The sequence below is a fragment of the Cygnus atratus genome, chromosome 2, assembly GCF_013377495.2.
Source record: "Cygnus atratus isolate AKBS03 ecotype Queensland, Australia chromosome 2, CAtr_DNAZoo_HiC_assembly, whole genome shotgun sequence".
Lineage (NCBI taxonomy): Eukaryota > Metazoa > Chordata > Aves > Anseriformes > Anatidae > Cygnus > Cygnus atratus.
Genome location: NC_066363.1, coordinates 63,755,976 through 63,774,323, shown reverse-complemented (window position 1 = coordinate 63,774,323; position 18,348 = coordinate 63,755,976). Strand labels below are relative to the sequence as shown.

General features: G+C 40.1%; 1 protein-coding gene across 8 annotated transcripts in view; it reads left to right on the top strand.

Annotated features, from left to right (window-relative positions):
• ELMO1 (engulfment and cell motility 1) overlaps positions 1-16,015 on the top strand; it is a 306,907-nt gene extending 290,892 nt beyond the window's left edge. For all 8 annotated transcript variants that reach the window (XM_035552367.2, XM_035552364.2, XM_035552368.2 and 5 more), the window contains 4 exons: positions 579-686; positions 4,583-4,665; positions 10,012-10,089; positions 14,688-16,015. In XM_035552367.2, coding sequence (XP_035408260.1) covers positions 579-686; positions 4,583-4,665; positions 10,012-10,089; positions 14,688-14,888 — 470 coding nt within the window. In that variant the 3' untranslated portion in view covers positions 14,889-16,015. The remainder of the gene's footprint in view (positions 1-578; positions 687-4,582; positions 4,666-10,011; positions 10,090-14,687) is intronic.
• Positions 16,016-18,348: the final 2,333 nt, after the last annotated feature.

The following is an 18,348-nucleotide window of genomic DNA, read 5'->3' as shown; positions in this document are numbered from 1 at the left end:
ACCACTGAGTTATCTGCAAGACAATGGACTTAACGTTTTTAAAATCTTTACGTGTTTGTTGTGTTCAATCTCCCCATAAATATGGGAGTGTTCTCTCAACTACAAAAAGACATGAGTCAAAATTTTCTTAAGTTATGGAATATTTCAAATGTATCAATATTTGGATGTCCAACAGGTGACATCTGGCAGGGCTTAATTCTCACATAGGGGGTTCAAAATAATGAACCTTTTATGGGTGTGTTAAATTTAGCTGCTTAATGCAGTGGTTACTTACCTAGTATGTAATATCATGGGTAACATAATATCATGTAAAACTAAGTCAGCTGCCTCTTGCTAGTATTTGTCCTTGGAACCAGTGGCAAAATCAAGACAGAAATGGTAAATGAATGCCAGCTATGTTTAAGCAAGTGAAATTACTGGGCAAAGTCCCTGCCCTACTTTCCATACATAACAAATATTTCTTCTAAAAAAAAAATGTGGGGGGACAGTCCTTCCCTGTAGCGCCTCATTTGAGTATCCAGTTGATAATGCTAATGAAGACATGTCAGTGACCTTGTTTAATGCCTTTATTTTAACAGACAAATTTTGGTATTGTCGACTTTCGCCGAATCATAAGGTGTTGCACTACGGAGACTTGGAAGAAAGTCCCCAGGGAGAAGTCCCTCATGATTCCTTGCAAGATAAATGTAAGTCATGCACAAGGATTGTGCTACTTTTGCTTCTTTCAAGCTCTTTATAACTAGTAGTGGGTTTTTCTTAATACAGGACGTTATCAACAGCTCTGTTCATGAAGATAGATAGCAGAGGACATTTACTCATGCATTCAAACACTGCTGTCCTGGAGGAACACAGTTTATTTTCATTCCTCATCTAACTGCAGATGTCACATTAAAATACTTTGGCATATTCAGAAGCACTTCCTGTCCATGGAGACAGCTGTTTCTTCTGCTGCAAGCAATCTAGTGACTGGAGGAGAAATCCATGGCAAACAGAGGTCTTTTTCATTATCATGGCAAGCAGACTTAAAGACAACACATTGCTGTGAGTGGTGTTGATAGGACCTCACAGTTACTTTGTTGGGAGGGGACGTGCCTTTGTGACAGCTCCTACCATGAGATTTCTTGGGATATTTTGTAGGGACCAAAGTCATTTTGGAACCCTTCAGAAAATCATGCTCTCATGAAAAGTTCTCCTTAGTCCTTCAACATGACTTGCAGAGTTTCAACCTGCAGTCCCAGGGAAGTTGTTTTTGATGACTGAGACAATGACCAGTGTGGTTCCGTCACCAGAAAATGACATCAAGAAATCAAGTGCTGAATAAGGAATAATTTTTTTCTGTTCTTTTCTGAACTGCCATTAGTAATAAACGCCATTCTCAGCATTATCAAATCAGACACACTTGTACAAGTATTCAAGTTGGTGGTTCCATTTCTTTCATGAAATAACAGAATAATTTTGCAGATGACAGAAGTTTCTCCAGCCTGCAAACTGAGAAAGGAGAAAATCAGTGATTTAAACTTTTCTGTATGTTATTAAAACAAAGAACTGTTTCTCTTCTCTGGTCCCCCAACCTATCTGCAGGCAGCACCTTTTAAAATTTCTAAGTGTTCCCAGACACAGACTTGGAGAGAAGGAAGAACCTGTCTAATGCTGAAGCCCTGACAGTTCACTGTCACATTCACTTGTTTTTAGTACCTTCCTCCAGGATGTTTCAGGCTTTTACTGCAGTCTTGGCAGAATGTAGGACAGGTTCTCAAATTGCTGCATTGGCACTGGAAGACACTATTTTACTGGACAAGGCTTAGAGAAATTGCCCTTGAAAGTTACAGTAGTATGAGAATGGCAGAAAAAGAATGAAGGTCACACTTGAATTGCAGGCACAGTTCCTGGACCAGCAGTTCCCAGATTTGGTTGCTTTGAGCATATTTCCATGCTCAAAACCCCAACCCGGACTGCAGGCTTCACTTTGCATTTGCATTTCCCACATACTCTTGAAACTACTTGGGAATGTCACGATCCCATTGGGACAGCAGGATCCTGCTTTAGGAACCAGTGGGTCAGACTCATGTGTTCCCTGTGCATGCCTGCTGGCAGTGCAGATCCTGATGCAGTTTGAGGAAGATACGGTTATTTCTTAAATTTCTCAGACTTTTCAGGCTGTGAAAGATGTAAGATTTACCATACTGTGCCCCACATTAGGGTTTAATGAAACAGAGTTGAGAATATTACAAGATGTGAGATTTTAAAGTGGCACTATTTTAAACAGGTCGGGCCAAACTGGCTTGGGAATTTTACAGAATATTTTCAAAAAATTCTTAGGTGTTCTGTGGATAGATATATACTGAATTTTGAGCTATTAAGGTCTGAATATGATGTTTAATGTTCTCCATGTACCAAATGTGGTGGTTTCCATCTCTGGGGAAGGATGTGCCTTTAGATGATCTCACTCTTCTCACTTTTGCTGATCGTTAAGATTGTCAGTACTTGTGAACAGGTCAACAGATGAAAGAAAATACGTATGTAAGAAACTGGAGGGCTAAGAGAAGTAGCATAGGACATTTTGTGTGCTCCTTGCCCAGCCTGAATAACTAGTGTCTATTTTCAAAAACTAAATGGTGGCTTGTTTGTTGTTTGATTGGTTGGTTTTGGTTGTTTGTTGTTGTTGTTTTTGTTTTGGTTGTTGTTGTTGTTGTTTTTGTTGTTTGTTTTGTGTGTTTGTTGTTCTTGTTGTTTTTTATTTTATTTTATATTTTTAGACTTTTTTACTTCTGTGAATGTCATTTCTCTCTTCAGGTTGGCACAGTTAAACAAATTGTTCCAGCTGGAACAGAAAGCAGCTGCCCTCTTTTTCAGGGCTCTATCCATTGTGAGCACACCAAACCTGTGCTTACACCCTCCAGGATCTTGTAGTCATCTTCTGGTACCATTTGAAGTCTCAGGCTTTCATATTATTATGCTGTTCTATATATATGATGCTTTCCTGAAGTTGCAATGATAATGAATAATTTATAGATTGTAGAAACTTTGTCTCTTGCTGACAGTATTGTATTGTGGATTGTATAGATTCTCTGTAATGTAATTACAGTTGGAAAATTGACTTCCACTTGAAGCTTAGAGAAATTTGTCTTGATGTTTTAATGACCTCATGAGGTTTACTCTCTGAGTGAGTCTGGGTGACAGCAGCTTCCAAAACTTTTTATAACTTTTTTTTTTTTTAATGATTTCTGATAATTTTTCTTCTTAAAGCAATTGGAATGGGTCATTATAAGCCTTGGTAGTCCTCGTTCCTGTTAGTACTAGAAGTGACTAAAATGCTGATGGCAGTAAGAAAAAAACATTATATATATATATATATATATGTATTTGAAAAACTTAAAGAGGCATTAACAGAAGGACAGCAGTATCAAGTGAGATCAAGGGTCCAGCATGCCCAGGATCCTCTCTCCACATGTCTGGGGAAGAGCAAAAAGAGGGCAGGCATATTACATTAAGTAAGAGAGTGATCAGTGTACGCTGTCTAGGTACACAAGCACACCGAGTACACATAAAAACTATCAAGATGCAGGTACATATCTATATGAAAAGCTTTTTCCCAAGGTAATCTCAACAGGCAAGAAAATATCAGCTTTTTATCACAGAAACATCTAGGTTGGAAGAGACCTCCAAGATCACCTAGTCCAACTTCTGACCTAACACTAACAAGTCCTCCACTAAACCATATCACTAAGCTCTACATCTAAACATCTCTTAAAGACCTCCAGGGATGGTGACTCAACCACTTCCCTGGGCAGCCCATTCCAATGCCTAACAACCCTTTCAGTAAAGAAGTTTTTCCTAATATCCAACCTAAACCTCCCCTGGTGCAACTTTAGCACATTCCCCCTTGTCCTGTCACCAGGCACGTGGGAGAATAGACCAACCCCCACCTCGCTACAGCCTCCTTTAAGGTACCTATAGAGAGCGATGAGGTCTCCCCTAAGCCTCCTCTTCTTCAGGCTGAACAATTCCAGCTCCCTCAGCCGCTCCTCGTAAGACTTGTTCTCCAGACCCCTCACCAGCTTCGTTGCCCTTCTCTGGACTCTCGAGCACCTCCATGTCCTTCTTGTAGTGAGGGGCCCAAAACTGAACACAGTACTCGAGGTGTGGCCTCACCAGAGCTGAGTACAGGGGGACAATCATTTCCCTAGTCCTGCTGGCCACACTGTTTCTGATCCAAGCCAGGATGCTGTTGGCCTTGTTGGCCACCTGAGCACACTGCTGGCTCATATTCAGCCGACTATCAACCAATACTCCCAGGTCCTTCTCTGCCAGGCAAAATGCTTGATGCTTGAAATTTTGTCCAGATGCTTGAAATTTTGTCAGGAACCACTGATGCCTGTTCTAGTTGTTCTTACATATTTATTTCTTAGAACAGACTGGAAATGATGGTGTGTGTGTTTGTATACAGTTTTAACACTCTGGTCTTGCCTCTTTTTAGATTCTGTATCTTTTACACATCTTGGTTATAACTCATCTTCTGTTTTTTTTCCTGTTTGTTTGTTTTGTTTTGTTTTTGTCATTGCTTTTGGATTTTTTAATGCAGTGCCAGTGGCAGATATAAAAGCTGTTGTGACTGGGAAAGACTGCCCTCACATGAAGGAGAAAGGAGCTCTTAAACAAAACAAGGTATGTTTCTCAAACTCTTATAAATGCATACCCTGGAATACAAAGCTTGTCAACTTGACCTTCCCTAAACTAATACAGATATTTTTCATTCCAGTCTGCCACCTTTCTGTATATACACGCACACTTTGTTTTCGCCTCAGCCCATCTGAGTTAAATTATTAGGACAGCCTACTTTCCTTTACTCAGATTTCATGACAGATGTGCATTGTGATATGCCCAGAGCACATTAGGGTAGTCTTTAATAGTGATGCCTTCTACCTCTAAAGTCAAGCGGTTTTGACTGCTGCTATAGAGCAGAGCAGCAGTGACTGTTGGTACCTACTCTTACGTTGTCTCTGATAAATAACTAGCTTGTTCCAGCTGTATTCTCCAATGAGCTGACATACAGTGAACACAGGCACATGCCAAAATTGCAATTAATGTCCAGCTGTTGATAACTTCAAATCCATTCAGGTAGAAAAATTACTGCCAACAAAAGGATGTATGGTAGATGCTAGGTAGTTAATGAGGTGAATAAGGATGTGTTTAGCAGTGCATTTGGAAAAAAAAATGTAGGAGACATGGTCAGCTTCAATTAGATTTATGCTACATTTCAGAATTTCAGGTTGAGCTTAAGCTAAGACTCAAGTTGTACACTGCCAGAATCTTGGACGTTTTTGTTAGTAACAATTGCCACCACAGCAAGAAGAAATTGAATTACTAGCAAAGTCTCACTTATTTGATGGTGAAGGTATTCATACCGTATCATATGATATATATTAATGAAATTTCCATTGGGTTGACCAATGACCTTACAAGTAAGAATGAGATCCTAATGATGTTCAGTCTGACGCAGAACCACACCCTGAGCTTTGTGAGACGGATCAGAGGATTTGAGTCAGTTTCTAGTTACCTGAAATTGAGGAGTTTGAGGTCCAACTAGAAAAAGATTTTGGTAGACAAAATTCTAAAGTTAAGAGTTCCTGCTTCGAGACTTTGAAAACAAAATGCACGCACCTAGTATTTAAATAAAATATGGAGAAAACAATTCTGAGAGGAGCTATAGAAAATGAAAGGACACTGTCAAAACTATGTCACACAACTGTTGCAGCTTCATTGCTGACTTTTCTTGCCTTTACTATGGCTGGAGGGAGATATACAGAGCATCTCAATTGTTCATGTATAAGAAACACAGACAAAGATGCTTTAAATCTATCAGGATACCGTCATCTCTTTTCAGCATTAACTTTACAGAGTCAGAAATGAAAAAAAATCAAGCCAAGCGAGGAAAAAAATCCCAGGAGTATCTTTCCTAGTTAATTTTTGGAATCAGAGCACTAACACACGTGCACAATAGATTGCATACAACTCATATCTCAAGTTACAGATGAACCATCAACAGCATTTTGCTGGGGCATTTATATGATGCATATAAAGTATTTCTAGTGCTTCCTTGTGTTAGCTCTCATATGTCCTCACAAAGAGGAAAGATAGGAGCAACGAAAGCCGTGGGTGTCAGTGACGGAAATGTGTCATCTTTATGGAGCAGTAATGTCTAGATAGTATTTAATGCTAAATAGCAGAGCTGCAGACCATTTTGTCCGCAGCTGCCAGCATTGTCCCATTTCCTTGGGTAAAATGGCTTTGGACTGGTGTAAACTTCTGGCTGGGGATGTGAAGATCAGGAGCTGATAGGTAGCACATCTGCATCCACAGCTGTTGTACAATATTGCAACAATTTAACCAGCATCATAGGAATAACACATCATTGTTTGCTGAGTACCAAGTTAATGTGGACAGTGAGATGAAAAGGAAAAAGCCCAGCACAGAATGCAATTTGGCTGATTTTGGTGTATGAAACCTTTCCCTTCTTGGAATTTCACACTTGGTGATATATTTTTTGAGAGGTCTTCTTGTTTGGCGCTTTCTCTGTGTGTGTGTGTATGTATAAGGTGTATATATATACATATATTGACCACCTTAATGTTTATTTATTGGCTGAAAAGAAAATAGAATGGCAGAATGCCACTGCTCTGAATATAGCTGGAACTGGCAGAATGTCCATAACAAAGGCTTCAGCATCTCATCATTTGCTGGCACATGGCTATTATTCTTCCAGTGGGATCATTTAGAAATAAATAAGAGTTAAACTGAGTTGGAATTTGCATGCTTATGAAGCTGGAACAACATGATAGGACCAGACCTGAGTCCATCATTGTTCATCTTGTGTTCTTAAATTTGAAGTCCTCTTTTCTGACTCTTGAGTAATATTAATGAATTTCAAGGACATGAAATATACTAGATTTCAAAGCATTCAGAACAAAGCTTGAGAGAAGAATTTGGATAAAATATTGCTGTGTATTTGTACATATTCTTCTTTCAACCTTTATTTGCTGATGCAGCAGGCTTCAGGCTTGATGCCTTTTTATTCAGCAGAACTGATTCTGCTCACTTCGCTGTTCCTTTGCAGCTTCCCTTTTATTTCATGTTGGTTGAACAAGTGCCCTGCCACTGCATGTATATGTAATTCTCTGAAGAGGTTCTTCTGACTCTGGCAAGTAAACTTAACATGGCTGTTATCTCAGCCTTTGGCAAAAGACATTGGCGGAGGCTGTTGACAACAGAGTAGGGAGAGGTACTGAGGTCATTACAGCTGCATGGGATCACTCAGCTACAGAGACTTAAGATATCAGTTTATCATAAATAGTGTGTCTCCTATTGGCCTATATGAGAGATTGAAGGAGAGAGGGAGAAGTTTTGGGAGTGGAAGAGCATGTTTCCCCTCATACCACCTGCAATTCCCTGTGGAATCGAAACCAATTGAAATTCAATTCCCTGTGGAACTGAAATGTCCTGCAACCAGGTGCAGCCTCTTTTTTCCTGTTTTCAGGAATGTACCTCAAAAGAGAGGCACATTGTGGGTCCCAGTGCCATTTCCCTTTGCAAACATCTAGGGAAGGACAGATGTCTGAAATGTGCAAGGGTGGAAGGAGTTAAAAGTGTCAAGGGAGTGAGTTCGTCAGGTTGAGGTGGGGGTGGGGTGTAAAGCAAAAGAAAGAAGGAAGGAACTGATTTTCCTGGAAGGAAGAAATGATAGGGGAGGAAGACCAGAGACCAGGAGATCTAGCTCTGGTGTAAAAGGCTGGAGTGGAAAATGACTTTGAGAAAAATTGACAAGTAGGACAGAAAACAGAAGAGATGGCTAATGGAGACTGAACAGTTTTCCTTTAGGAACTGCTCATTCCTCAGAATCCTCACCTGTCGTTGATGAGAACGTAACAAAACCATGTGGGTGGTCAGCCACAGGTAAGCCAGCTCAACTACTGAGACCACTGTCAGTGTGGAGGGCCAATTGGCAACTCCAGCTCCTTAGGCTTCCATTTCCCTTGATGGTTTGCTGTGCCTGAGATGATAGAGACGCTGGAGCCTGGAAGTTGCAATTCCTGAGCCTTTAAGTCCCAGCAGCAGCCAACAAAGAAGCTGAACTGGAGCCAGAGCTGCCAAACTTCCACTTTCCCACATAAAAGGAAGCTTGGCGCCTTCAGTCTAGGCCTTTCTGTCTACTTGACTGGGAATGACCAAACCTGTGTCCTTGGGATGTTCCTCTTTCAGGCAGGAATTTTCTCTTCTTTTCCTTTGTTTGAAATAAAGAAGATCTTCAGTCCTTTGAAATTCCTCAAAGGACAAATATTCAGAGGCCAGGCCTGTAGGATTGTTGACCTTCATGAAATTCAGGAACTTCATAGTAGAGTAGTAAAAGCCCTTTTTGCAATGATGTATTTCATTTTCACAACCTCAGTTGCGTGACTTGGCATGTTCTGATGTCAGTAATTTATAACACTCTGTGAGGAGATAATGCCAGGTTTGTGTGGGCAGAGGTAAATTTATTTGTGTAATGAGAGATACCACTCTTAATAAGGTGTGGCTGAGAGACATGCCTAAAACACCAAAAGGCTATGTGAAGCATGAGCAATTTGTTTGCTTAATGCACCAACGGTATTAGTAGCTGCAGCTTCCTTGGGCACAGATTTGTCTCCTGTGGCTTGGCAATACAGCAAATTGGACCTAGTAACTAAATTCAAGGAAACCAACAGCATTTCCCATGAGATCCTGATCTATGCTCAGCCAAGATTATCCCTAAGGATTACAAGTTTTTATGATTCAGATTCTGCTCTTAATCAGACAGGTTCAAAAATGAAGTAACCCTTACTGAAATCCAAGAATCTGTGCCAGTTTTGAATCATGAGATCAGGTTAGGAATCCAGACCAACACATATGCTGTATTTCCTGCAGTCAAATCTTCTGTTTTAAAACTAGGTGTAGTAAATTTAAGAAGCAATGCTCTTGTTGCTGCTGGCATGCAGGGCCTGTTGTCAGCTGAGAGTCAGCGAAGGTGACCAGTATTGGTACTGTGAGGCTCAGGAAGCCAAGAGGCATAAGGAATAGGACTTATGATACAGATCAAAGTAGTTCTGAGTCAGCATTCTCCTGCTGGAGCCATTTTTTTTTTCCCCACAAAGTAATTATTTCTGTATCAGCTAGCTTACAGGTTGTGAAATTCTTGTAGCAGTGCTTGTAGTGATGTGTGCAGTAACCATTATAACATTATGTGCTTACTGCTGGACAGTGAAAGTTCATTATTTATTCAAATTGGTTGTGTTTCCCCATAGGAACGTAGCTCCAGGTGCCTTTTAGGGAAGACCCATGCTTAATGAATTCACTTTGGCAACCTTTAAAATTCCATCTTTAGTGCTGAGGAGAAAAATGATGATTTTTCCTCTCCCAAGATTAATTTTGGTCTTCACAACCAAGTAAGCCAGATTGTTCAGTTTGAGTCTGCTGATTCTCATTCAGGTAAAGACAAAATGACAGAAATCTCCTGAGAATTAATAATTTCACAGATTTCCAGCAGTGAACAAAAACGTCAGTATATATCAGAAGATTAACTGTCCTGACAAGATTTTTGACATAAGGAATCAAACCTACAGAACTTTGCTAGTTTGCAAGTCAATCCATGCAAATTGAAGAAACCATGGCCTTCACAGAGAGTTTGTTGCATGTGTACTATTATGAGTTATATTGATTTTAGTCCTCACCATTACCTAGCTCAAATCTGAACTCAAAGTAATCTGTGACCAAGTGAGTAGCAGTCAGCACTAAGCGAGGTGAGTTAGCTTCATCTGAAGCATCTGTGTTGGGCTTCTTGTTGTGCAGTCTGGTACTCCTGCACCTTTGGCCAGGCAAGGGGAGTATCATAACCTATTTTCTCACTTGTTTTGGGGAACAAGGGGTAGTAAAGAAAGAAAGATCTCAATGCCTGAGTGCTTCTCATGGTGCATTAACATATGTTTCTTTGTCTTATTCCAGGAAGTGCTAGAGCTTGCGTTCTCTATATTGTATGACTCAAGTGGCCAGTTGAATTTCATTGCTCCGGACAAGCATGAGGTAAGTCAAGTTCGGGGTACAGAAACTTCTTTGAAGCCTTCTTAGTTCCCTTGTGGTAGCAGCCAGCTTTTAAAGAACATAAGAATGGTCATCCTGTCACAGAGTACAGGACAATCTGAACCTGTGTCATATCTCACAACAACCTGAAAGCACAGGGATTAGTATGTGAGCAAGACCTTCTGCAATTTTCATGCATATCCTGAGCTACATGTTTTCTATTTGAATGCCATAGAGAACTGTGGGATCTGAATTCCAGGACAGTATTTCTAAGCCCTACTGAAATGCATACCATAAGAGAAAGAAAAGAGCTTGGACGCAGACCTCACAGTTACACAGACCTTGCTCATCATTTCCTGGTGTAATAAAGATTTCTCTTTGTCTGGTCTGCTTTAGACACTGGAGTATTTTGCTGTGTGTTCACTTTGGTGAACTTTATTTCAACACCAATGATATGCACAGGCAAGCTGTTCATGAATCACTGCTGTCCTCAGCTCATCTTGATCGTGCCAATATAATCAGGTGAAGTTATACCATCCCTAGGTCTCAATTTCAGCCAATGACTTGTGTTCTCCAGAACAGCATATCCCCATTTTCTTCATTTCATGCTGCTTAAGACCATTTATGACAGGTGGTCACAGAATGTCCTTTCTTTTGCATCTCCACAGGTTGATGCAAAAGGGGTTTGCAGTCGGTCTCACTTGCATAAAGACAGTGTAAATACAAATAGCAAGGCACAATGGCAGTCTCCCCCTGCTCCTTTCTCTTACTTGATAACAAAACAAAATAAGACAACATCATTGCCTTTTGGAAGACGATGGAACTAATTTATCTAAGTATGTGGAATAATCAAAAGTGATTCACTCCGAGAACTTGGAATTTCCAAATAAAGATTTAGCAGAGTACCCTATGTTAAAAAAGTAAAGAAGTAGTAAAGTTTTCCCTTCTTGTCTGTAAAGTCACAGGAGTTAGTTTTTCATCTGCACACTTATTTTATGGTGTTACGTTTGGTCTCAGTACAGGACACTGCCTTGAGATGATGAAACACAGAAGACTGCATTTAACTGCATTATACTGTAGTGTTATTAAAGTGCATGAAATTGCATTGCAAGTGAAGTATATTTAGTCACACAGCTTCAACATTTGCAATTCTGGATAAAAACCTTCAAATAAAAGTTAATTTTAGGAGAAGAAATGAGGTTATACTCATTTGGATTTTCCTGGGTATTAATGTTTGAGTGTCATTTTCAAGTATGTTCATTCCAGAGAAAGGTTTGCTGGTAAATTTTCATCCAAGAGAAATGGGCAGTAGGCTCCAGGCATAATGCGGCATTAGAGCTGTCAGTCTAAGCCAAACACAATCATCTTCATCTTTTAAACTGGATGTATGTTAGAGGCTTTCTGATATAAATTCTCCAGAAATTAAATTCTAGTCTGTTTCAGCTCGTAAGAGCCATTGGTCATGAAAATCAAAGCTACTTCTCTGGCAAATATAGCTTAAGGTTTCAAGTGTATTTTAATGGTCTAAATGTTCAACAACTGCTACTGCATCCTACTGATGGGCAGTAGCATCGTGAGATGTACTAACCCCTTGCTAGTGATTGTGATAACGTGCCTATTATCTTTATTTCTCTTTTTGATCATGTGCAGCTTCTTTGAAACAAAACGAGTACGCTCAAAAAAAGGGGCTAAAGGCAGCAATCTCTGCTGCTACTTCACAGTTCCCAAGTGAACATTTCCCAAAGGGCATCTCCCTTCCCCTGGACTTTTTCATGGCCTATAGAGGAGTGAGTTGCAATTCAAGTAAAAATTACAAGTATACAGAGGGAGCACCCACGAGGGAAAGCAAATAAGTTGTTCTGAAGCTCATGACTCTTCATCAAAGTGACTGACATGCTTGTTGATAAAAGTGCTGGTTTAGCCATGTTGTCAACTTGGGAGATTTGATAGGTGACATCTCATGATTTCGATAGCTTTGCATGAAGTGCCAGAAATATTAGTGCATTATGTTAGTACATGAAATCTGTAAGGTCAGACTTGCCAGGTGATTTTTTTCAAATACTTCTGCAGTCCTTGTGATTGTAGAGAGATTTGAATTGGGAATAGAGTGTGACCTAAAAACAAAAATTGAACTAGGATCATAGGATAATTCAGATTGTAAGAGACCTTGGGAGGTCCCCTGTTCAACCTCTTGCTCAGAGCAGGTCAGCAGTGAACTCAGATCAGGTTGCTCGGGGCTGTATCCAGATGGATCTGGAAAACCTTCGAGAATGGAGCCTGCACAACCTTTCTGGTTGTCTGGTTCCGCTGCTTGACTCCCAAGGTATTTCTTTAATAAAATCTCATTACAGAACCAATGTTGTTGAGATTTGGACCTCATTCTTTTACTCTTAAATTTGGCAATACCCTTAGCCATCTGTTGGAGCTTACTGCTAGCCAGAGAATTCAGCACTGTGAGATCACTCCATCGTATTTGTTTTTCATTTGAATACTAATAGCTGGTTTCAACTACACAGCAAAAAGGTGGATTAATCTTATCCTTGATTTTTGACAGAGAAACTGATGAGGGAAGCTATAATTAGGTTTCATTGGAATTTTATGAAAATGAATCTGTAGTAAATTAATTTTTCAGTGGCTCTTAGTCTGTTTTGCATATTAAAAAGAAAAAAGCTTCTGAATGAGTGCCTCTGTTTTTCCACCATCTCATTAGGATTTCTCTCTGCTCAAAATGTGCAGGAGTTTAATTAGATGCACTTGCCAACATGGAGATTAGAGAGGAAGCCCCTTTTCCAGGCCATTGCACTCATCTGAATTGTGGCCAGAATTTGGTTTCTGTGGGCCCTGAATGAGTTATATCTGGAAGAGGAAAGAACCGTAGTTCCGCTTTCTGGCTCACTGCGATTCCTCCCTGGAGAAAGTGCTGGCTATACTCACTGAGCAGGTGATGGACGATTTACGTCAAGTGCTGCGTCTATTGAATGGATGCACTGCACTTCTGTAACCTGAGCAGAGCCTTTTGCCTTTCTGATCCTTTTCTTAAAATGAATACTGGGGAAACTTTCCCAAATAAAGATTTTAAGTTGATAGTAAAAAATAAATAAAAGTAGTATGTTTTAAAATAATTACATTTCTAGGATAGCTCTTTTCTTGATAATCCGCATACACTCCACAAAACCTGCATACTTTAAAAGTCTTCAGTGACATACTTTGAGGGCCTAGAATAGGCAAGGTAGTTGCTTCCTTAGTACTGTGAGCAGGACAGCCTGAACCATCAAGTCTTTTCTAGATAGTTAATCTCATACCAAAGCTGCAGCATGGCTTTCCAACACCCTGGGTGAAATTCTAGCTCTGCTCCTGTTTCATTACTGACTTAAATGGGTCGGATTTCACTTTGGGTGTTGAAGTGCGTTAACTATCCTATTTCAAATGCATGCCCTTTTTCTAGATGAAGACATACCCCAAGAGGGGGTTTTCTCTCTGTCTTAAAAATAATCTTCATTTCTGCTGTAGGATGAAGTCAACTGTGACTATCTTTAAACTTGGCAATATCATGTAGCAAATGGTCAGCTAAATTTAAAATCCTTTTTTTTTTTTGCATGAAATCTAGCAGAAGTATTTGTAAGATAAAAATGTAGTTACGGTTGATTTAATTTTCTCCTGCAAACTAGGACACAAGTTCATGATTGCAATCTTTATTTTTAGATGGTAGCATTTGAGTACTTCTGTTCATAGTTGCATAAATGGCTTATAGTAATAAATGAAAGGGACTTGTTTAAGTTGACTGTAGATCACCAATCTCCAACTGTTTTGTTGCATATTTAAAATATTCAGCCCATGTTTATCTCAAGCTGTCAGTCATTGAGAAAGATAGCATTTCCTATTATGAAAAAGTTAACAACAAAGAGAAGGGATTTTAGAGGCCAGTTCAGCATTTGCAGCATTTGGAATTACACCAGGTAGCTTGGCATTTAATTTTCGTGAAGGACACAGCATTGACTGACTGCAGTTTTTGCAATATGTTATTTTGTGCTCTGTAAAATAGTGGTAAAGTAGGCATGGGTATGTCAATGGGAGCCTATTCCCACACGTCAGTTGATACCACCTTATTATGGCTTGTTTTGCTGTAAATTAGATAGTTGGTAGAGGATTTCTTATGGAAGGAGTAAAGGTGAATTTTGGCTGGTATTCACCTCACCTGACTTAGCTGTCTTGGAATTAAAAGTTTGGTGTAGGATAATCAGGCTCTCTTCTAAGTACTGTGGAAAGAGAAAGACGGGGAGAAGGAGGCATCTCCAGATGTTCAGTGTCCTAGGTTAGGTATCATTCTTTCTCCCATAACTGTTGAGAACAAGAAGCTTGGAGGAGATACCTAACTGTCCAACCACCTACACGTTGTCATTTCTTCTCAGTTTAAGGGAGTTCTTTACCTATTTTCTGAGCATATCAGTGGAACATGCCTTCTTCATGATACAAGCTGGTAGAATGAATCAACCTCATTTTAGGTCTCCTCGAGGGAGCAGTAACTGTGGAGGACCAAGCCAGACAAACAATTTATGTGCAGAAAGTCTATTAATGATAATTTTTATCTTTTCCCCATGCAGTATTGTGTATGGACCGATGGGCTGAATGCCCTCCTTGGGAAGGATATGTTGAGTGATCTAACGCGGAATGACTTAGACACGCTGCTCAGCATGGAGATAAAGCTACGCCTCCTTGACTTGGAAAACATACAGATCCCAGATGCTCCCCCACCTATCCCAAAGGAGCCCAGCAACTACGACTTTGTTTATGACTGTAACTGAGGCTGCCACTGAAACTTGCTTTGAAACTGGAAATATTATAACTGGAGAGATATAAAAAAAAAAAAAGAAAGAAAGAAAAGAAGAGTTTGTGAGAAAAAAAGAAAAGCCGGTTGTGCACCTTGGATTTTGGCTTTGGGGAGGAGTGTAGAAACACTTGCATTCCTCCCTGTTCCCTGCATCCCATCCTTCCCCATTCCCATCTTCCCCATTGCTCATCCAAATCCACATTGCTTTAATTAACTTTTAATTGCAGGCCATTGGCCTTGCTTAAGGCAAAGACTGCCACTAAGAAGCACCCTCCCAAGGACTTTTTTTACATTTTTAATACTGGAATAGACATTCTTAACTAAAGGATGGTGTTATCAAACTGCATGCCTGTGACACCCACTTGGCAGGGCAGAGGCTTTAACTGGAAGGAGGAGGGAGGTAGGGAGCAGAAGCAGCTACTGTGAGCAGAAGATTTCCCCAGGCACTCCCAAGAGTCTGCTCACAACTGAATCCAATGCAATGACAAAAAAAATGTTAACTGCTTCCCGGTACTCATGCCATTCGTCACTGTCATTATTCTTTCCACTGTCATCTCAATTCTCGTCACCAGCCTTCACCCAACTGATCAGCTCCCATAATGGAAAGTCTGCAGGTTTTTGCTGTACCATACGCTGCAATGCTGCAACAGCTTTTAACTTCTTTTCCTCCCAGCTCTTAAATAGGCCTACACTAGCAGATCACTAGTACAAACTGTGTATGAAGCCACCGTTGTGTCCTGTCCCTGTAGCATTCCCTAAGCCTCAATTGCCTCTAAAATTGGCTTGTTGCTATTCAAAGTGATTTTTATTTTCTTGGTCCAAAGTTCAATAGTAATTTCCACAAATTATAAATGCCAAACATTCAGGTTTACATTGTTGTCATTGCTACAGTGTTAAGAATTTGCAAGGGATTTTTTTTTGTACGGGTTCTAATTTTTTTATTTTATTTTGCCAAACAAATATATTTAAAGAAAACTAATTTCATTGTGAGTACTTTGGGGGGGCAATATTTTTACTTAATTTCCATTTGGAACATTTGCCCTGGAGGGAGAAAACAATATTCCCTTCAACTTTGCTGTTGAATAAAAATCTGAGTTGTGATGATTCTTGGAACATTGTTTTTCTTCTGAAGTTGTCTTTTATTCTTTATGGTGCTAGCAATTCTCAAGTGTTTGTTCCAAAGAGGAGAGAGAAAGGCTGAATCTTTCTCATCTGCATCTGATTTAATTTAATTATTCTTTTGTGGTGACAAGGATAAGGTGAGTCCAGAGATCTCCACTTGCTATAGGTACGCAAGCCTTCCTGTAACAAGGAGCCTTTCAGAAATCTGAAATCAAACCGCAGCGATGTTCTCATGGTCAGTTCAAGGCTGCTGCCTTGAGCCTGTGTGCTAGCGTACCTGTATTTGTGCTTCTATTTACTCTATGGAGAGGGTTCCCTCCCTGCTCTTCCTTTTCTTCTAGGTATTTCACCAAGTTCAGTCTCTCATTAAGTGCTGGGTCTAGATCTAGAGGAACCCACCAGCACTTACAGCTGAAGACAGATTTTTATTTGTGAAGGTTCCTATCCTGCTCAGACCCAGCCTAAAAAGACTGAAGGGGTTTTATCAGATCTGGTGCTAGAGAGGAACCTAGAGGGTGGTTCCAGTTTAGATGGACACAGAGGACCTCAGCTGAGGTGGCCTTTGCTCCATCCAGCTGTCTGGGGCAGTAATCCTGACTGACCTCACGCCAGGTGAGAAGAGAAACGATGTCCTTCAGGTGCAACTATACAGAGGATGAGGAGACCATGGTATTGAGTTCAGGCAGGAGGGTCCTAAGGAAGGTAACTTCCTGAAGTTGCACTTGCAGTATTCCGTCAATGTCTTGATTTATCAGGAGACATAAATTGGTAAAGTAAGAAAAAAAGAAACTGAGTTAAATGCTGGAGTAGAAAGTTAGGATAGACCACAGCCTGAGAGAAAATTCAGTACAAGTTAGAATAGGGATGTACAATGTGAGATGTAGGAGTTTGAAATATTTTATTCTGTGGAGCTTTGTCAGACTATAGCAAAGGTAGAGAGGGGTTAAGAATGAGTAGAAGCAAGGCACTGCCTGCTGCAGGGAATCTGGGAGGAGTCCTGGGGAAGGGGATGGAGTTAGGAACACATTTCTTCACCAGACACTGATGGCTGCCTGAAGACAAGGCTGAGAGCAGAACAGAGAATCCAAGTTGTTTTATTAATCTCTCTGACCCAGCTGGGTGACTTGGCTGTGCATAACCTTTGCTTTTTATTTACAGACTGCAGAGCTAGCGCTTCAGATGGGTATTGCTCATTGTCAAAAGAAACACCTTTCTCTTCTAAGCAGTAAGAGCCAAACACTGCCTGCTCAGGGGCAATCAAATGTGGTGATCTTAGCAGGAATGCATCTGTGTGAGAATCAGAAAGGAGCAAACAAAAACCTTCCCCTGAGGATGAATTGAGCAGGAGGAAAAGGTTAGACTTGGCTCCCCCACAAAGGTGAGTGCCCCAAATTGCAGGCATGCTAAATTTGTCACCCCCCACATGTCCTGCCTGTGCAATAAGAGAGGAGAGGCTTGAGCGATGCGTTGGCATAATAGCCCATGCAGCTATTTTAAAAGCACTCCCACAGCACTCTGAAGGGTCACGGTGCAAACACGAATCCTGCCTTCAGTTTCTAGAGCTGTCATACAAGCTTTCTTCACCATTATGAAATTAAAAAAAAAAATGTTTAATGATGAACAAGTATCCCGCTGCTTCCCATTCATTTAAAAAAAAAAAAAAAAAAGAATGAAAATAGCAAATTCATTTGCTCGTGCTGTTGTGTGTTCTGGAAAAGCTTTTAAGGCTTCCAATTCAAAGAGCTTCAGCAGCAAAAAAAAAACAATACTGTTGAAGTTTTGCGTATAATTTCAAAACATTAAGTGGGTAATTGCTTGTAAAAGCTATAAAGGGGAAAGAGAATAAAAAAAAATCTAATTTTAGCTCCTGTTTTTGAAGTGACTTTTCCTTTGGAAGTTAATATATTCCTTTACAAGAAAACATGAATCAAGAAAAATATGCATCTTAAGTCAGCTGTTTGTCCTGCTTCTAAGGACAAGGAGAAGAGCGGCAATGCTAAGTAATCCTGCACAAAAGAAAGCTATGTGTCATGGAAAGAGCAAGCTCTCATGGCTTTCATTACTTCTTTTCAGAAGCAATTTTTTTTTTTTTTAGCATGAAGAACACTTCTATTAAACATTACTACTTACAGAGAAAATAACATTCTCTTACAAAGAGGCAGGTAGGTGATGACTGTCTTTTGGGTTGCAAAATTACCATGCAAGATCTTGGTTATTTTATTTGTGAAATCTTCTTCATGCCCTCTCCAGGACTGCATTTTGCTCACTCGGGGTGCTTGTTACCAGCATTTCTCTCACATCAGTAGTTCGCA